General features: G+C 37.0%; 1 protein-coding gene across 1 annotated transcript in view; it reads left to right on the forward strand.

Annotated features, from left to right (window-relative positions):
• The window catches only part of UBE2W (ubiquitin conjugating enzyme E2 W), a 32,530-nt gene extending 17,742 nt beyond the window's left edge, over positions 1 to 14,788 (forward strand). The window contains exons 2-6 of the mRNA XM_005150809.2: positions 480 to 571; positions 3,506 to 3,608; positions 6,118 to 6,273; positions 7,914 to 7,989; positions 13,635 to 14,788. Coding sequence (XP_005150866.1) covers positions 480 to 571; positions 3,506 to 3,608; positions 6,118 to 6,273; positions 7,914 to 7,989; positions 13,635 to 13,648 — 441 coding nt within the window. The 3' untranslated portion in view covers positions 13,649 to 14,788. The remainder of the gene's footprint in view (positions 1 to 479; positions 572 to 3,505; positions 3,609 to 6,117; positions 6,274 to 7,913; positions 7,990 to 13,634) is intronic.
• The last annotated feature ends 6,519 nt before the right edge of the window (positions 14,789 to 21,307 follow it).

The raw sequence follows: 21,307 nt of genomic DNA on the forward strand, positions 1-21,307 counted from the left end.
TGACTTGGGAGAAGGCGAAGGCTTGCACAGATGCCAAGTAGAAGTGTCTTAAATTGCTTAGAGGAGGAAGAGTTGTGCTGTTGAAGTCTTGGAGAATTAATTGTAAATCTGATGCTGTCAGGGGAATATGAAATGTTTGTTGCCAGGTGTAGAGCTCTGATTGACATCTTCGTATTATGACAAAATTCTCGATACCTCTTTGTATTTCATAACACAACACAGTTCTTCGCTTAGCAGTGTTGCAGATGTGAGTGCTGCTGCATTTTGCCAAAACAGTAAGTTTAAGGTTTGTGACTTTTCAGTTTTAATTTCTGGGACAAGGAGTCTTCCCTCTTTCTCATGTTTCAATTTCACTTTGTATTTAAGTTTTCAAATAAGACTCCTTTTACCTTTCAGTAATTGATGCAATGTACTTTAGTGTGAATGTTTGTTGTAGAACTTTATTTAATGTTTCAAATATTTCTACAATTTCCTTATAGAAACGATTACAAAAAGAACTATTGGCATTGCAAAATGATCCACCTCCAGGAATGACTCTAAATGAAAAGAGTGTACAAAATTCAATCACACAGTAAGTATATAACCGTATTTTATTTTTGTTATCAAGCTGAAAAGTATATATAATGAGAAGTTCTCTGCAGGCTGCTTCCATCACTTATTTCAAGTAACATTCTGAATTTTGCTTTTAGTCTAGGGAGTAGACTGAAAGACATGGTTCTGCTTAATGAGTATGTTGCAGTGATGTGCTGGACACTCTCAGGAACTTAATAGTAAATTCATTAATTTTTTAGTAGGCATTTAGTGTCTAACAAATTGTCAATTGGTAGAAGCTTCTGCATATTTTAGAACAAAATAATTTAACAATCATAACTACAAACCTCTGAAACCCCTCTAGATTTATTGAAATAATGGAGTAGATGGTTTAGTCTACATTATTTTTATTAAGTACATTTTGTAGCTGTTAATTTCCCTTACCTGTTTTCTCTAAAGCAAATGGAGGAAACTTCTTAAAGAGGAAAGTTATCCAAGAACGTTCATTTGCACTTTGCCCCCTGCAGTATTTTTTTCTGTGATTAGCAGAACAGAGAATAACATTGTGAAATATTCTGTGTTCTATCCATTGAAATGGACAGGGGATGTTCCTGGTATTAATTTTTTTTTCTTTAATTGACTGCAGATTTAGCCAGTGTTGACCTTTCTTTTAACTAATTCTCTTAGTTTAATTTTAGAGAAATGTTTAAAAACTCCTTAGCAGATGTAAATGTGAGTATGAATGGCAGGCTGCATGTTCTGTACTATTGACTGATGGATCGACTTAAAAACATAGCATAGAGCTGACTTCTGATGGTGCTTCACATCTGCTTTTTTGGAGGTGGCACTCAGACCGTGTTACATGAGGCTTTTCTGAGCTTTCTGTATACTGAGTTAAACACTATCACTTTTTACAGGCCACTGATTTTTGTGATACTTCATGCAGATAAATATGACTAAAACAAGAAGGGACACAGTCTCATATTGAAAGTGTTTTTCATTTTTCACTCATTTAAACATTTAAGCTTACACTTAAATAGAAAGTTTACAGCAGATGAGTGGAAAAGGGAAAAAAGTCTGGGTATTTGTTTGTTTCCAGAGACATTATGTACAACTTTTATACCTTGAAAGTAAAAACTTCCTGTTTTCTGCCATGCTAAATCTTAGAATTGTCAGTGTTTAAAAGGCTTCCTGTTTCAATAACATTATATTTTTTCTCTTTAAGGGTTTTTGGTGCCAAGTATCATGTTAATTAATCAAGTTGCAGTTTGAACTGGTGCAGTAAAGATTTGTGTAGCAATGCTGGTTCGGTTTGAAAGGTGTTGAATAAAATAACTGATGCCCATGGTGTAACTGGGTCATTTGAAATATTAAGCAATCATCTATTTTAAATACACAAGGATTAGAAATATGAGATGGCTAAACCGTAAAGCACACAGGAAAGATGGGTTCTGTTGATTCCTTGACCATAAAAGGAGAAAAGTCCAGGCAGAGTTATCTTCTACTTAGTAAATGAAACTATTTTAAAAACTTGGAAGTGGAGGTTCTGGATCACAGGGAACAATAAAACTGAAGAGTGTTGATCCACCATGTGTATAAATGCAAAAGAGGAAGGTATAAGAAGAGATGAGTGGTCTGGAGTGCAGATAGGCGAAATCACAGAATTAAAATGTGAAACACCACTACAGCTATTACCATGCTGCTGATGAAGATGCATTTCTGCTGAAGAGTGTGACAGTTCAGTAGAGAAGCAATTTCTCTTAAAAAAAAAAAAACCCAACCAAAAAAAACCCCAAAACCAAAACACAAGCAAAAAGCAGCCAACCAAACAAAAAAAAAATAATAGAAGATAAAAAATGTGCTTGGCTTAAATACACAGGGGGAGAGTGTATATGACAGGAGAGATGGAGAGGGTGGGAATAGGATCACCAGGACTGCCAGCTGGAAGAGATGTCAGCTTTTCTGAACATGTTGCTGTTCTGAAAATCTCAGCTGCCCCACTTGAGACTGATGTTAATGTTATCTGAGTCTCTTGCTGAATCTTCACTTTGTCATGTTGCTCAAATATATAAAACTTAATCAAGGGTGAAAGACAAACGGGGAAGTGATGCTGCAAAGGATAGTATTAAGTGATTAGCAATAGAAGTAAGAAATGACAGAAGCTAGACAGCAGGGTGTTGCTGTATGTGTTGAACAATATGCATCTATTTTTGACTGGATTAAAAAATGCCCATAAATCCAACCCAGTACCAGTAAACCCCCCAGCAGTTCCACCTGTAAACAGCTTACCTGTTGTTATGATGGAAGGAGAAAATCAGAGGAAAATGAATACTGTGATATGTTGAGGTATTGTCTTTATTATAGTTGCAAATTATCCTTTTTTTAATTTTCTGCTTGTTTTTAATTTTCTGTGACCTTTTCCATTCTATACTTCTCCGTACTAATTTTTCTGGTTTTGGTTCCGTTACCTGTCAGGTTATATGCCACTAAATTTCTGACTTTTTCACAGATGTAAGAGTAGCACTACCCTTCCCCCTTGGATACAGATTTTATTCTAACAAATAGTGTGGATGATTTCCTTGACAGAAAAGTAAAACAGCATGAAAAAGAACACATACTAGTTTGTTTCCTTCAGCCCTGTTTTTGTGTAGGAGTAAACTGTAACAGTAATAGTAAACTATTGTTCAGCTTTGTTGTTTCACATTAACAGTCATTATATTGGGAACTGATGGTTTGGTGTTGAGTTCAAGTTATAATTACTTGTATAATTTACAGCAGTGTATTAAATGCCTGTATGTAAAATACAAAGCTTGTTTCCTTCAAGTGTAGGCTTGTTATGTTACTCACCTTTGTGATTGTTACGATATTAATGGATATTTTGCTGTGATTGGTAATTGATTAGATTTGTCCTGTGCTCCAGGAAAAAAACTGTAGTTTGTCCACAATACTAACAGTACTTTTTCCCATTCATTAGGTGGATTGTTGACATGGAAGGTGCTCCAGGAACACTATATGAAGGGGAGAAATTTCAGCTTCTATTTAAGTTCAGTAGTCGGTATCCTTTTGACTCGCCTCAGGTAACCTGATTTCTTCCTTCTTGTTTAATGCTACCTCTAGGTTATAGCTGCCTCACACATGCTGAATATAAATATTATCCACCTATCCTGATACAAGATTTAGTTGCTTTAGTTTGTATTAAGCACATTGTGCAGTTGCTTTTTCTTTTAAAAATTAGACTGCAGTGTAGTGTTGTGACAGTTTACTTGGTTTCATAGGAGATGAAAGAGCAGTGTAAATTGAAGGCTTGAGATTGATATTCATATATTACAAAAGAACAACACTGGGTAAAGTAGGAAGATCCTGTTGAACTGTGGTACAGGAGCAGAGTAAACAACAAACTGCTTTTTTCCATCCCTTTTTTTTGCTCCAGCTTCTATTTTTTGTTTTTTATTTTCTAGTTTGTATGTAAGCCTCTTGCATGTTCTCTACTGGCATGTTAATACATCTGGAGAAATGCTTGTGGTAGGGATTCTCATAGGTACATGATGACATGCCTATGAGAGGCCTGCAAATGTAGTGGTTAGAATAGAGCTGGGAGATACTGTTGCTTTCACAGCAGTGTAAAGAACTCAAGTAGCAGCAATACTACTAGGCTGCAGAATGAGCTTTGTACATCCATCCCTCCATTATCTGGGGGAAGTGTTACAAAACATAGCTGGTAAGAGTAGTGTTCAGCTATCAGCCGTGCTTTTCTGAAACAGGAGAGAGAAAAGCAAGAGCGCCTTAGTTCTTGGCTTGTCTGTTTCAGCTCAAAGTTCCAAGAATGGTCTCTGACACTTTTCTCATTGGTGTTGAAACTGAAGCACAGAGCTGTGAGAGACACTTAAACCATAAACATTACATATTTTTAGGAACTAGAATGCTGACATTTCAGTCTTAGGTTTTAAAGAACAAACTGTTCATCTGTGCTTCTGCACTTCATGGGGTTTGCAGTGAGCTGCTCATAGGTAATCCACAACACTGTAGCCATTTTTGTTTGACTTCAAGTAGGTACTGTTTGTACTCATTACCTGATCTGTGCATTACCTCTGTGCAGTTTACTGTAAAGCAAGGAATTAGATCTGTACATGTACAATGACATTTAGCACAGAAAACAGTTAGGAATTTAAGTTCCTGATATGTGTTCGTTGTAGACAATTTTATAAAAATGCTGCTGTGCAGTAAGTTCACTCTATACGGGACATAATTCTTTTCCTGCAAATCTGCTTACTGTGAATTGACAGTTTACACTTCTGCTGTTTAATCACCTGGTTGTTTTCTGCCTTTAAATGTATGTTGTCTGTCATAGTGTGCATAATTTTACTTGCCTAATATGCCTAGTTCTGGTTTTCCTGTAAAAGGAAGACATCAGTTAAAGTGAAATATATTACTGGTTTAAGAAAGTAAGCTCTACAGTGCTTAAGAAATACTAGTTTAAAGATTTATGGAAGATCATTTTGCATCCAATTTTTCTGCTGCCTTAGAAATCCATCTACCAGATAGGTGTTAAACTCTCTGATTTCAGTTTTCTGCATGATGAAGATGTTACTTACTTGTAAGTGGTGAGTGGGTGTGTTCTGTACATGTATACGTATTTGTACACATACATATATATGTATAACTTAGGAAAAACTTAGGAGGCTCTTGGGTATTATGTGTATGTGTGGTAGAAGTTTATTATGTTGTTGCATAAAAGATGATAGTGGTTATGTTGGGTAAGGAGCTTGGGAGGATAAATGCTGATACAGAATTTTTAATGCATTTCCTTTGGCCCCGAGCCAGCTATGTGTTTGGCAGGAATTTGGCGTAAGAGCAGTTGTTGACAATATTGCTTTCCTAATATTTTTTTGACTGTGTGATGTTATCTTTTAATAGGGTAGAGTTAAGGTTCTAAATGCTATTCTTCCGTATTTATTCATGTCTAATAAAAATATATTTCATTTGAAATAATGATCTAAATATATTCCCTATAAGGTAATATACTTTGGTTGTACAAGTCTTTCATTTTATAGTAATAAGATTGATGTGTTTTATTATTTAAGGTCGAACCTGGGTGAGTTGTCCAGAACTCAATTTCTATTGTGCTCAGGGTTATAGAAATATTCCTTCGTGAGTCTCATTGTGGTTCCTGGTGTATGACATTGTGGCTTATGAAATCATTCAGTGTTTTGGCTAGGCAACTGTAGTCCTTAGTACGTGAAAGACTGAAGCTGCAAAATATAAAAAGTTTAGTTTGATGTCTTTATGCTGTTACCTTTGCATTTTTCTATGTCGTATGAATATCCATAGAGAAAAAACCAACCCATACTGAACCATTTGTTTAACACAGTTTTCGCTAACTATTTAGGCTCCCATTGTCTTATTTTATATTTCATTTAATGGCTTCCAAAAATGAATGAACCTAACACAGTAAAGTGTATTATTTAGTGTAAGTGAAAATGGCAGATCCACTTCTTAAACAATGTATTACTGTTTTCCCAAAAGCAACAGAGTCTCATTTAAATCTGGACAGTAAATTACAATTGTTTGTTCTTTTTTTTTTTTTAGGTCATGTTTACTGGAGACAATATTCCTGTTCATCCTCATGTTTATAGCAATGGTCATATCTGTTTATCCATTCTAACAGAAGACTGGTCTCCAGCTCTCTCAGTGCAATCTGTTTGTCTTAGCATTATTAGCATGCTTTCCAGCTGCAAAGAAAAGGTATGAGCACTTTTGGCACTGTTGGAGCAGAATAAGTTAATAGAATTCTGCATTGCAAAGTCAAATTTTAATTTCAAAATTCTAAAATAGACTAAACAATATATACATTTCTAATAATGAATACTGAGCTAGAACTGCAGAATAGTGCAGTAAGTGCCTTGTCACTGTTTTCATGGTAACCTGTGTGTATATCATTATTGCAAAAATGAGTGAATGGAGTCCTTCTAATTGTACCAATTGTGAAGTTTGGTCATGTTTTAGGACCGTTCTTTGTAAAATGATTCCGTCTCTAAAGGCAGTGTGAAATAACTATTGAAAAGTCTCCAGTGCAGATGTTTGCGTGGCTTTACAGCTGTACTATTTCAGTGATCATTGTTATTTTCATTTCAGGGAAGTAGGTGGTGGTAAGCTGCCTTTTTGGTCATGGATGAGTGGCACTAATACCTTATGCCTTTATTGTAAAAAGACTACCCTTTTACTCCTGACTCTTTCTTTTGCAGTGGATTATATATGGAAGTTAGATGTGGTCAGAGCTTGCATGTCTGCTATCCAAACATGCCTATTTGTGTCATGTGCCAGTCAGTCCTAGTTATGTGTATGTGATAGAAAAACACCCTCCAAATGGCTTTGTGTTGTATCCTAAGACACTTGTAAAGAAAACTGAAGAATATGAAGTGTGGATCAGATACAGAATTTATGTATGTTAATTTTTTCACCCACTCCAAGCTGAGATGTATGAATGTGAATTGGATCTAATATATCAGAATTAGATTCTGAACTGCAAAAGGAATTTAATTTGGATTTTTTTTTTGGTTGGGTGGTTGTGTTTTTTTGAATCATAGGATCATAGAATAGTTAGGATTGGAAAGGACCTCAAGATCATCTAGGTCCAACCCCCCTGCCATGGGCAGGGACACCTCACACTAAACCGTATCACCCAAGGCTTCATCCAACCTGGCCTTGAACACTGCCAGGGACGGAGCATTCACTACCTCCCTGGGCAACCCATTCCAGTACCTCACCACCCTCACAGTAAAGAATTTCTTCCTTATATGCAATCTAAACCTCTGCTGTTTAAGTTTCAACCCGTTACCCCTTGTCCTGTCACTACAGTCCTTAATGAATAGTCCCTCCCCAGCATCCCTGTAGGCCCCCTTCAGGTACTTGAAGGCTGCTATGAGGTCTCCACGCATCTTTCTCTTCTCCAGGCTGAACACCCCAACTTTCTCAGCCTATCTTCATATGGGAGGTGCTCCAGTTCCCTGATCATCCTCGTGGCCCTCCTCTGGACTTGTTCTGACAGTACCATGTCCTTTTTATGTTGAGGATAGACACCAGAACTGCACACAATGCTCCAAACTGTTCCTTTCTTTTGGGTTGGGTTTTTTGCTTTCTTAAAATTTATTTCCCTCCCTCTCTACCTCCAAACTGTTTGGTCTTTTTAAGTTTTTGCTTGAAATATCTCCAGTAAGAAGTAATACCTGGATCTGTAGGAGATTTTTCTTGACAAAGGTCTAGCTCTGCCTGTTGCCTCATTTTCACTGCATTCACATGATAGCCTTATGTAAGCTCATTAAATAGCTCATGCATTACAGTATGAGGACTGTCTGATTATTTGTAGGTGTTTTTTTCTGTTGCAGAGGCGACCTCCAGATAACTCATTTTATGTAAGAACGTGTAACAAGAATCCAAAGAAAACAAAGTGGTGGTATCATGGTAAGTATTTGACTACAGCCAGGAACTTTGTTTACTTTTTGTTTTTTTTTTCAGGCTGAAGACAATTAAAATGTAGGGAAGTAGAATAATGCATTCAAAGCCTTAAACTCTTAAATCTCAAATTATTAAAACCCTAAGATATTCTGTTGCAATTTTTTTTATTACATTTCAGTTAATTCCTAATAGGAATTTAACAGCACAGATGTATAGGTTTTAAATTTTAGGATTGGATTTGAAAGAAAGTTCTTGTAAACTGTGTTTAGTCCATGACAAGTCTTAAGTTTTATGTTGGGGAAGGTCTATAAGGAAACTAGGTTTAGTTCTCAAGCCAGGTTGTTTTTGTTGGGTTTTTGGTTTTTTTGTTGTTAATGCTTTAAGAGCTTTTATGTCAGTTGAATGGTGCTTGTATGTTTTTAAACAGCTGTGTGATTTAATAATTTCTGATTAGCAAATCAGGGTTCCAGTGTGGGACAGTTGACTGACTTAAAGAGGCTCTTAGGAGCTAATAGTCAATAATACAGTAATCGGATTCTATATGTACATGATAAAAAATATTAAAATTGCTATGTATAGTGTTATAATGTCTGCAGTGCTAGTATTGTGTTGGTTTGATTTGTGGGGTTTTTTTGGTGTTTTTTTTGGTGGTGTTTTTATGTTGTTTTTTGTTTGTTTGTTTGTTTTGTTTTCTTTCTCCTTTTTCCATGTGTTCTTTGTCTTTATGCTCTTTCTTCTGTCCCAAAATTTCTTGTCCTCTTGCCAAAGCTGGGGTAATTGTATGTGCTTGTCTTACCCACTTACTGATGAAGAAAGAAAGGAGGAGGGGATAGAGATGGGCTGTGCTTCTTGGACAAACCTTTCTTTGCCTTCCTTAGGGAAATACTGTACAAATGAGGCAATCGGGAGCCCACGTATTTTGGGAAGCGATGTGTTAGGACAGGTAATGCTGTATGCTGTGATGGTGCAGGAGGTGTTGATCCCATCACCTTTCACTGAAGGCTCCTTCATAACACATCCTCTTATTTTTTTGCTGCCTCCCCACCCCAGGACATGTTTTGTCCCCTGTCTGAAATGAGACCAGATATTTTGAGTGGGACTTCATGACTGCAGAGGCAAACACTGAAGCCTTCACCCTTAGATTCTTAAAAGCCTATGGATGCCTTAACAAGAAAAACTTGAGAGTTTCATAGTGCTTGCTGTGACCCTTGGGGGTTTGATACATGGTAATGTAAGAGAATGAAACTCAGTTTCTCATCATACTCTTAATAGTATCTCTAAAACAAGGTGACTTCAGTTACAGTTAGAGGGGTGTGTATGTCATGGGATTAAAAGTTATTTAAGAAAGTCAGGACTGTATACCATGTGATTGTACATTATATTGTTTTTAAAATTGACTCCAAGAATAACAAGCCTGTTGCCCACAAGGCTGTGTTTTCATCTTTACCACATTATTCAGGAGTCACTTTCTCTTTTCTGATTTGTTTGGGGTTTTTTCCACCCTTGTAATGTGTTTGGTGCTTCTCAATTTCTAATTTTGCTTCCTCCTCATTGGCAGTTTTGGGAGAATTTTTATTAACTAGTTTTATTTTCACTTACTAGTTATTTTAAAAGAGAAACAAGTAAAGTTTCATTTACTTGCTTTATTTTGTGATTAAAGTATGTCCTTATTTTGTACTAGACTTGTTTCGATTCAGGATTGAAGGCTATCAGGGAGAACAGTCTGCAGATCCTACTATGATTTCTTATTCATAGCAGTCAATTTAAGTTAAACAAGTAAAACACCAAATGAGTATGGAAAAGAAGTAGGGGCTGTCTGACTCTGAAAGTTGCTATATTATTGTGGCTCAAAGCCATTAGGCTGCTTATAGTCCATAGAATATGTAATTTAATTACTTTGAAGTAACTACAGTGGCTGTTCTCTGGAAGTCAGAAAACCCTACCTCCCCCCTCCCTGCCGCCCCAGATTCAGAGCAACCTAGTAACCAACCTGAGGCAAGAAAAAGTCAGTTCATTTAAATAACTTGTCCTGGCTTGCTTCATAGTATTTTCATTTGTTGTTTAACTTACTTTTGAAGTACTAATTGCAAAGGAGGTCATGATTAAAAGTTAATGGGGCTTTTCCCCCTACCATTAAATTCTTAATTAGAAATTAAAACATGCCGGATGTCCATTGGAGAAAAAAAAAATGCTAGAGGGTTTTTCCTTCAAGTTTTGTGTGTCACTAGCTCTTTCTCTGTTGCAAGTACTTACGTTTCTCTTCGTAAAGCAAGACTGCCAAGGCATGATCTTTAAACTGTCAGTATTTTATTTGTGGGTTTGAAGAAATGGTGGGTTACACTAAAATGGGAAGTATAGCTTGCCTGCTAATTTTAACCACCTCTCTCTGGCAAAGACCTGACTTCAGCATTATGTACACCTGAAAAAATTTACAAGCTCTTGGAAAGGGTGATTCTGTCATCTTAATTTTCTGCTTCTGCTTCAACTGAAGGATCACATATCTAATCTTGTGGTTCAGCCACTTTGGGCTGGGTAAATTAGGGGAGAAAAAACAATCGAAACTGAGAAAGAAAACCAGCTACCCAAGGGTAAACCATTGGGTGAAAGAAATGCCAGTGCTAATAGAAGAACATGAGAAGGGAGATGCAGAGTGGTTCTGCCCCTTCTGTTGTCAGCTAGCCATTAGACTGGCTTAGTTTTAATGTGAAATTGAAGCCCTGTGTTTTGAAGAGGAAGGAGGAAGACTGTTGTCACTTTTAGTATATGCATTTGAAGGAATTCTTTTTTTTTTTTCTGGTAGGTGCCATTTTTTTTTTTTTTTTTTTTTTTTTACTGAGAACAAGTAGTGCATGCTTAGGAGCTGAGGTAAAGGGAACCAATATGAACACAGACAAAATGGCAGTTTGAGATACTTTCTGATGTGTAAGCATGTGTCTCTGAGTATTTAGCTTGTTACAGTTTGTAATCTCTCATTTCATCCCTGCTGCAACAAAGCAATTTAGCTCTCTATGTAGAGTTATGGAGCCTTGTTTGCTACAAACTGATGTTCTTGTTTTGAGACTCTTGATATTTCGTAACTAAACATATTTCTAGATTGATTGCCCTACCCAACAGCTGCTTCAAATGTACATTGTATTTGTGAAATTTCAAGCTTGGAGTTGATCATGTTGTGTTAAAGACAGAGGAAGAACTTCCAGATACGGTTTACTTAGGCATCCAGGCTGAAATTGTTTTCATAAAGCTGTTGCCTAGTTTTGGTGTCAGGAAGTAGGTTTTAGTGAAAACAGGGCAATGGTCATAGAAGAGTTAGGGTTGGAAAGGATCTTAAGATCATCTAGTTACAACCCCCCTGCCATGGGCAGGGACACCTCACACTAAACCATATCACCCAAGGCTTCATTCAACCTGGCTTTGAACACTGCCAGGGATGGAGCATTCACAGCTTCCTTGGGCAACCTATTCCAGTGCCTCACCACCCTTACAGTAAAGAACTTCCTCCTTATATCTAATCTAAACATCCCCTGTTTAAGTCTTAACCTGTTACCCCTTGTTCTGTCACTACAGTCCATAATTAATAGTCCCTCCCCAGCTTCCTTACAGGCCCCTGTCAAATACTGGAAGGCTGCTATGAGGTCTCCACGCAGCCTTCTCTTCTCCAGGCTCAACAGCCCCAACTTTCTCAGCCTGTCTTCATATGGGAGGTGCTCCAGTCCCCTGATCATCCTTGTGGCCCTCCTCTGGACTTGTTCCAACAGTTCCATGTCCTTTTGATGTTGAGGACACCACAACTGCCCACAATACTCCAAGTGAGCTCTCACAAGAACAGAGGGGCAGGATCACCTCTTTCAACCTGCTGGTCATGCTTCTCTTGATGCAGCCCAGAGTACTTTTGGCTTTCTGGGCTGTGAGTGCACACTGAAGCCAGCTCATGTTCATTTTCTCATCGACCAACACCTTCAAGTCCTCCTCTGCAGGGCTGCACTGAATTTCCTTTTTGCCCAACCTGTAGCTGTGCCTGGGATTGCTCCCACCCAGCTGTAGGACCTTGCACTTGACATGGTTAAACTTCATGAGGGCATCAGCCCCCTCGCAAGAGTATCAGGGTTCCTCTGGATGGCTTTCCTTCCCTCCAGCGTATCAACTGAACCACACAGCTTGGTGTCATCAGCAAACTTGCTGAGGGCGCAGTCAATCCCATTGTCCATGTCACTGACAAAGATGTTGAACAAGACCGGTCCCAACACCAGTCCCTGAGGGACACCACTCATTACTGGTCTCCAGCTGGACACTGAGCCACTGACCACAACTCTTTGCATGAGGCCATCCAGCCAGTTCTTTATCCACCAAGCAGTCCATCTGTCAAATTGATGTCTCTCCAATTTAGAGACAAGGATGTTGTGTGGGACAGTGTCAAATGCTTTGCATAAATCCAGGTAGATGACATGAACTGCTCTACCACTGTCCATCAGTTCTGTAGCCCCACCATAGAAGGCCACCAAATAGGTCAGGCAGGATCTGCCCTGTGAAGACATGCTGGCTGTCACCAACCACCACCTTGTTTTGCACGTGCCCTAGCATGCCTTCCAGGAGAATGTGCTCCAAGATTTTGCAGGCACAGAGGTGACATTGACTGGTCTGTAGTTCCCTGGGTCATCCATTTTCCCCGTTCTTGAAAATGGGGGTTATATTTCCCTTTTTCCGGTCGTCAGGAGCTCCATCTCAGTGCCATGATTAATGCTGTTTGTTTTCAGCCAGCACCTCCTCACTGCTTTTGGGTTTGTTTTGATTTTTTTAGTAGAAAGTATTTTCTCTGGTATTTGGCCTAAGTTTTTAGTATGCAGTTGAAATACCCCTTCTATCTCTTTGCATACTCTTCAGTCTGTTTTACATCTACAGTACCCTACTATCAAAATTAAGAGTTTTTTTATGTGCAATATTATTAATGACATATTTTTCATGTAGAATTATTAACTGTTATTTTATGCATACTAAATCTGTAAACAGTAAAAATACAGCTTATGAAGCTGTATTTTCTAGGTGTGTGAGGTTACAAGTGCATTAAAAATAGACAGTAAATTTGCTTTCTGTTAACAAGCTTACTCTTGCCAGATGCAAATATACTGCAGGTTGCTATGTGGAAGAGAAATACTTTAGTATTGAGCACACTGCAAGAAAGATTGCCATAAATTACAGTTTTTTGCAATGGTCTGTGCAATTACAGTATCAAAAATTTAGTAATGCAAGTTATTTTCAGTTTTAAGATTTTAGGATTACAGTAGAAACGTATTATTTTTGCATAATTCTGTCAGCTGTAGTTTTGGTTCTTGAGAAATGTGTATTTGGTGTATTTGGTTTTTCATTTTCCTGATGAGTGGCATTCCAAATATAGAGTCTGAAAATAACTGTCCTTTTAATGGAATACTTGCCAATGCTAATGTGCCTGGGAGTGTATGTGTATTTTTGGAAGTTTCATGTTTAATATTACCTTTTTACCTGAGTTGTTACGGAACAGAAACACAGAATTATTCATTCAGTGTATTTCCACTGCATGTTACTGTCAATGCTGGGATTATTTCTGCCTACAGCACCTTGCTAATTTGGATTTAGAATGTTTATATGTTTTCCATAAATGCTCTTCTTTTATTTTAAAGATGACACATGTTGATGCCACCATTTTGTGATCCTCGTAGCAGAAGATAGTCCTACTGAGAAAATGAGCACTTTGATCATTCAGTCTTTGAACTTTAACCTTTGACTGGAAGTGACCTATAGGCAATGAAGACTACTTCCTTTGACTGCATTTTTACTAGTGTGCATTCTGGGCGCATGTTGATCGCTGGTTCAGTCCATGCAACTGACATGCTTTTATTAGTCATACAGTATTAATGCAGGTGTCCAGAAATGTCAGAATAATTCCATTGTTTTTATTTTAAGCTTTTGGAAGAATTCCAGGTCTTCATATATTGTGCAATAACACTGAGCTCCTTGGCGGTTTTGGTGCATCCATTGCCGGCAATGGACATTGTACCAGGGAAAGGTTTTGCTCCTGCCACATAAAAGATTGATGCATGACAGAATTTATGGAAGTTTCAGATATATTTGGATTATAAGCAAGGGATCAACCATTACCTTAAAAGCTACCCCATTCTTTGATATTTGGATTCTATGCACTGTGATTACAAAACTAGCAGCATGAGTTACCATGCTTAGCTGAAGGACTGTAACAAGATCATTGCATATTTATTAAATTGTTATCTGCTGTCAAATTGTTTTGACATGGAAGGCTTTTCAGGTGACATTGGCAGAGAGGTACAATGTTATCCCTATGGTGAAATAAAACTACTTTTTGTATATAGTTATTCATATCTCTGAAGCAAAGGTATGAGTAATTTAGGGTATGAGTGATTTAACCAAGAATTTATTTTGAAGATAGGAGAGGATGGCAGTGATATAACTGAACTTGCTGCAGTCCATAATTGGGCTTGTAATTTGTACCTTAGAGCTTTTTCCAAATAGATTGCACACTGTTATTTCCTGCTAGCCATCAGCATGAGCCCTACTGCCTACACCAATATTTCATTTATTTATGTGTTTGAAAGCAATCCATATAACATTTTTTGTTTGCATTCACTGTTTCTTTTGTGTTGTATGTCATGTTTGAATGTTACAAAACAATATTTTGATTGAAAAGCTTTGTCAGAAGATATTTTCATGTAAATTATTTCTTTATCTTGTAAGCATCATCTTGTCTTTAATCCTGTACTATAAAAAAAAAAATACATTTTTGACAGAGGCTTAATGTTTTGACAAAAAAGTGTGGACCTTCTTATTTAAGTTTAGACTAAAGTATATTTTCTTATCTTGCTTGTCCCATGCATCCATACCAATTTTTTTTCCAGGCTTTTACTTCACCAAAAAAGGGGAAAAAGCCTAAAATCAGACATTTTTCTATGGAGCAACATTTATTGAAATAATAGCTGTTCTCACCACTCTGTAATATTTTGATACTGCCATTAGTTGTCTTTTTAGGAAGCACTTTTATAAACTTAATACCTTTACACATATGCAAAATTTCTATAACTTTTTTTTACTGTTGCCTTATTATTGCACTAAAAAAATTAACTGATTAATGCATGAATGTCTACAAGTAAAAGCCAAAAGACCCCCCTGTGAAACCTAAACCCAACCCAGACTGGATAACTACAATAGCAAACAGAAAATTGGCCGAAAATACTGATTCTTTTTTTTTTTCCTACTGCTCTGTGATAACTGACAAGTTTTATAGCCTTGTACATACTTCTCTGTTACCTAATATTTAAAACATATTAAAGTATAGATGCTTAACTCAGGGTGGATAGAGTTCAGATGGATTTGCTTCAGAGAAGTATTTTGTACAGCAACTGAATTATGGATATTGGCAGTGAAGTGAGGCTACAGTATACTTCAGGAACTGCTATTTTTTCTACTGTACTGAAAATATCTCTTGGCCTTTAAAACTCAATGGTGAAATCTAACTTTGGATATAAATTTGATGTGTGTATATATTTTCACAATGAGCCTTTAAGACATAGAATTCAATTTCTTTTAAGAGCCAAAAATAATAATTTTAAGCAAATGAAATAGTACTGCTCCTGACTCTTTGTTTAGCAAAATTTTATTGTTGTGAGTTGATCAAACTGGTTATTCTTGGAAATGATTTTGTATGAAAGAGCAACAATCTGATAGTTAATCTGTATATTCATGTTAGCTGCTCTGTATTGATTGAAGTGATTGATGCATCTTTGAGAAATTCATGTGTGAATGGTGCACATAATGGATCCTATCAGAGTCCACAGGAAAGAGACCTTACTGTGACACAAGGTAATGTCTCTGAAGACACGGTTCAAGTACATCTCGGATTCATGTAACTTTTCATATGGTGGATTGCCATACTACAGTACATGGTTTCTAGAGAAGCTTTATGACATACTGTGTGTATTTTGTTGAAGATGGGTGTTGTAGTGCAAAGCATTATTGTATCGACCTATGCTATCACATGGACTACAGTGAAGTTAAATAATCAAATTTGTGCTGCTCTTTAATCTCCCCTATAATGTACTTAAATTAAAAAAAAAATACAAGGTAGCTTAGAAGAAAATGTACCTCAGGTCTTTTAGTTTACAGTTCAAATGTCTCCATTGGTTCTCTTGTAGATCTGTGGGTAAGTTCACCTCTATACAGAGGGCCAAGACAAAGCCTGTATACCACTCGAGCCCTCTAAATAATGCAACTATACTGACAATGCTATGATGTCCTGAAATAGGGCTTGAATTAGATGAAGGTGGTGCCATCCTTTCTGTAGGGTGACCCTGTGTATGTAACTTTCACTTGGAGTTTCTCACATGAAATGGTTACAGAATTAGCTTGAAATGATCTTGCTTTTATTTTGTGTCAATGTTCATGTTGTTAAACATTTTGTTTTGTGTTTAGTGACTTTATACTATAACACAATAAATTCTTGTTTAAAAATAGTTTGCTACCCTTGAATGGAAATACTTGTGGACCATTTCATGGTGGAGGGCAGAAGCACTGTTCCTTACATTCAGTTACTCTAGCAACAAAGCCGTCAGTAGTTCAGAAATGCTATGCTGGCTGTCAAGGGAAGAATTATGATAATAGTAGGCATTTTCTCTTTTCTCCCTAGGGTATCTGTTGTAACAGCTGAAGGAAATAGTCTCTTCAACAAAAAACATAGTAGTGCTTCCATTTCTCATGTATGATCAGCTGGTTCCTTATAATGGTTCTTTGCTATTTGATGAACACTTCAAATATTGAATGGGGAGTTGCAGAAGCGGGATTCTTGTTTGCTTGCAGTGGTGGGAAGAAAGTTTCTATTACATCATTACTATATGTCAGGATTGTTAAATGAAACTTCTGCTGCCTCATATCAATAATTGCTTTCAGTTTTGTGCAGTGTTTTATTCCAGAGATGATGGCTTCTGATTTGTAAATAGGCACTTTTTCAAAAACCCTTATTTTTGTTGAAAATTAAGGGTTTTTAAAATTCATTTATGATATGAATACTGTCCTGGATGCTTTACTATTATTACTTTATTTGAAATGCTGATGAAATCTAGTTCACATCTCAGATTTTTAAAGGTATGGTCTGAGGAGACCATAAAATTCCCATGTCAGTAATTAACTTTTAGAGAAGAGATCAAACAAATGCCTGTCAGGAAAGGTTTAAGTACAACTGACAGTAAGACTTTCCTGTCTTGCTCTTGGTGAGGGTTTTTTGTATATGTAAATATTTATTGAAATGAATGATGTTTAAAAATGGGGTGGAGGGGGAAACCAGTGTGGCACTCATGTTTCTTAGAAGATGTCCTGTTGGTATGAAAAGCTTTGCAGTAATACAGCTATATAACTAGCATTGTGGAGAGAAACGGTATCGTTTTTGCCTCCTCTGGTAAAGCATTATGTTGTGCTTGCACACTAATAAATACTGATCATTCTAAAAAATAATAGGTTTAAACAAGCTTGTATTTCAGTTACTTTTAGTCCAAATTACTCAATCCATTTTGGAATTGCTCTCCTAATCAGTGGTACACGAAGAGTTGAATATTGAACTAGCTAAGGGGAAATAAGCTGCCTTAGTGAGACTCAGTCTTCAACTGCAGCTACAGAGCAGGATGGGAAGGGAGACTTGGAATATGGTTTGCATGCCAGGTACTTGTTGGCCTGTAGCTTCCAGAATTTCTGCGAACTTTCCAAATTTAAATCAAGCTTTAAAATACCTTAATAAAATTGGAAGAGTGAGCCCTCTTTTCCTATATTAGAATATACTTTAGAAACACAAATTTGAAAACACTTAGCCGCTGCTTTTATTTCAGTTTACTGATAATAGCAACACAGGATATTCTGTTCAGTTGCCCTACTTTTTTCCCCGCCAGATTTTAGGTACTTTTATAAGTAGTGTTCAAGGGGCTTTGAACAGTTGATTCAACCTAATTTCATTCTCGCTGGTGCTACTTAAATTTGAGGTTGGTTTATTTGTTTTCTTGTTTTGTTTTTAATTACAAAGCAAGAGTATTTTCAGTAACTTTGCAGTTCCAAAATACTACTGTCATATAGTGGCTTCCTTAGAACTTCTGTGGGTTTCATTCACCTAATTATTTTGTATTTCAAAAACACTAAATGCAAAATCAGTCAATCATGCAGTGATTGGTATCAGTGTAGAGATCAGATATATAAGCCTCTGTGCTCAGTCTTTTAGTATGCTACTCCATAGTAGCTCTTAAGGTGTGTGTGATAGTAGGTTAGATTGTATTTAACCCCTTCAGTTCATATACATGTTCTCTGCAAGTAACTTTGTCTTTTGAAGTGTCATTTTTCTTCAGACTCCTGCTGGTGAAAGAGCTGCTTACGAGAGACTCTGCTTTTCTGCAATAGAAATATAGCGAAGAACTGGAAACCATAATGGTACCTTCTAAGGAAGATGTTACAATTTGGAATCCTGTAACATTGACCACATTTGCTTCCCTCATGCTGTTTTCACATTTGGTATTTTAAATTTCTATGATAAGACCATAAATCTTCTGTCTTGTCTATAGCAGTTGGGAACCTATTCTTTTGGAGTAATTTGGAGTGCTTTTTGCCAAGTAGGTCAGGATTAAATCTGTTCAGATTAACATTCTGTGCCCTTTCTCTCCTGGGACTACAATATTATATGGATGGTGCTAATGCAGTTCTCCATGGCATTTTATCTTGACATATAAAATCAAGCAGGGTTCCTGCTATTCAGTGTCTTTTCTTAGTGTGCTGCCACTGAAAAGGAGAAATTTGTATCCTCCTCCTTCCTTTCCAGTCTTATGATTCACATTCTTACCTTGCCTTCTAGCTTGGTTGTCCCAGCCTGCACTAAGATGATTCACCGTGTTAGACCAGTAGAGAACTGACTTGAGATGAAGAAGTGAAAATCTTTTCAATTAGCATATTGAATCAGTTTGCTGCATAATTGTTTTCAGAGCTAGTGCAAGAAATGGGAAGTATTTTTTTGTGCAGCTGGAGTTTGGGAGGTGATGGCTGGAAACCTGTTTTGTATCTTTATAGACTTTTCTGTGTAATATAAAGAACTAGAAGTCTTGTTTTGTACAGAAGCTGAGTTACCTGCTGTAAGAAGTCTGACCTGGAGGTCTGGACTGCTTATGCCCATCTGTTGGCAGACAATTCTTCCGTCTGTTGTTACAAAGCCGTTGACTGATCTTTTGCCTTGAGTGTCTACGCCTAGGATTTTTAGGGGTAGGGGTTGTGTTTGGTTTTTTGTTTGGTTGTTTTTGTTGTTTTTTGGTTTTTTGTGTTTTTTTTTTTTTAAATAGCAAGCAGACAGCATTGCTTTCTGTGGATGTTGTCAGTTAAGTTTTTATCAGACCAACATTGTCAAACCTGCATTGAATAGAGTTACAGATTCAGTGAAGCTTATTGAGATTCAGAAAATAGCCAATTATTTTCTGAAATAAAGGAAGGCAATCAGATATTCTTGAGATTAGATAGCCAAATGTGGTATAGTCATCTAATACAGAGAACACTTGAGACAGAAATCTTGGATACAGACCTCATTTGTTTATTGTATGCTTAAAGAACAGGACTCTTGCACTGTGATGGAAGATTTTCAAGACAAACCACACTGTTCCTTGTCTCACCCATTATTCTGAAGGTCTTGTTGAAAAGATGGAGGAAATTGTTTTAATCCCTATTTGTTATTTGTATTGGTCAGTAAAGAGTGTGTGACGTCATTCTGACCAGTGATGAAAGGTGACTAGCTCTTGACTATCTTTCTTATTCTCCAAATTGTCCTTAAATCTATAGAAAACATTGGCAGCTATCTTTGCATGTACACACACACAAAAAAACTACATCTTTATTGGGTCTAAACAACTTGTTGAAGATTAGTATTCTGAAGATAGCAGTATAGGAAGTATACAACACTAAGTAAACAAGTTACAAACACTGATAAAGCATCCAGTCTCCAGGTGATTTAGAGTATATTGACCCTGAAGTCTTGATTCGCATCAGAATTTGAGTTTACAGAAGGGAAAAGAAATTTGGGACATCACCTTGCACTAATGTGTTTTATATCACACCGAGTTTTGGACTACAACTTTTTTAACCTTTTACATATCTGTGTGTTATCATGCCACAGGGATAAACATCATGCTGGAGTAACAGGAGACTTTGGCTTCCTTAAACAAGTAAGAGGCCAGACAATCCTGTGTTGGGAATGATCTTCCAAATGCTCCTGCAGATTGTGTTGATCAACACAATAAGGATGCTGTATGGAGATAAAAAATGCTCACAAAGTGGGGTGAGAGGGAGAAATGAAAGGGGGAACAACCAGTTCTTGAAGGTTAATTTTGATAGATTTCTGAAGATGTAACTGAGCGTGTGGAGTGGCTTTGGGTTCTTTTGTGTGTGTGGCAGTTCTTTTTTTAGGAGGACATGAGTAATTGCACCAAGCTGTAATTCTTAACACAGTTCTTTAAAAATGGAAGAGGGCAAGTGCAATACAACTATGGTCATGATCCAGCAGAACGATCAAGGTCCTGTATAAAAACCATTATCAGCGTTTGTTGGGATAAGCTTACGAAGAAAAACTGCTGGTCTGATCAAACTTTACAACTTGGAGAATAGATAGCCTCTCTCCATGAACTGAGGTAATAGGTTTCTTTTCGCTTTGCAATAATTTTTCAGAAACCCTGGTAAACTGTGAGCAAAGTAGACCATGCTGTGTCTGATGAGGTTCTGCAGTCTTGCAGGTGAAAAATAGACCTGGTATGGCACCTTGTTACACGTTTTCATAGTTCTGAAAGTTTTTTCTGTTAGCTTCCTTCCTTGTTTTAGTCTATAGGAATACACTAAATCATATCTGGATGTTACATCTTCCTGGTATATGAGGTACTGTGAGGAAATGCTGAATAGAAAAGCTTGTGATTCTTTTCCATAAAAACTTCTCAGAACTTCTCTTAAAGTTATCTAAATGTAATCTGCTTCTGTACTTTCCCATCAGCTACTTTGTAATGTAGGGGTTTTTTGAAGCTCACTTCTGTGCAACACTTCTTGAAAGTGAACATTATAAAGGCTTACCATTTGGATAATGATAGCAGTTGTCATTTTCGTTATGTCTGGAGCATTCCTGCACCTCATGTTTAATGTCTCGGGATTCTCTTTGGAGTAAACCAAAGATCTAATTGGAAAATTTGTGGCAATCTCTGCATAAGCCAATTCCATGCTGTTTTGTGGCTAGATGACTGCCTTGGAAAGATGACTTGATGCATGGAAAGCCATT

This window comes from Melopsittacus undulatus, chromosome 1 (genome assembly GCF_012275295.1).
Source record: "Melopsittacus undulatus isolate bMelUnd1 chromosome 1, bMelUnd1.mat.Z, whole genome shotgun sequence".
NCBI lineage: Eukaryota > Metazoa > Chordata > Aves > Psittaciformes > Psittaculidae > Melopsittacus > Melopsittacus undulatus.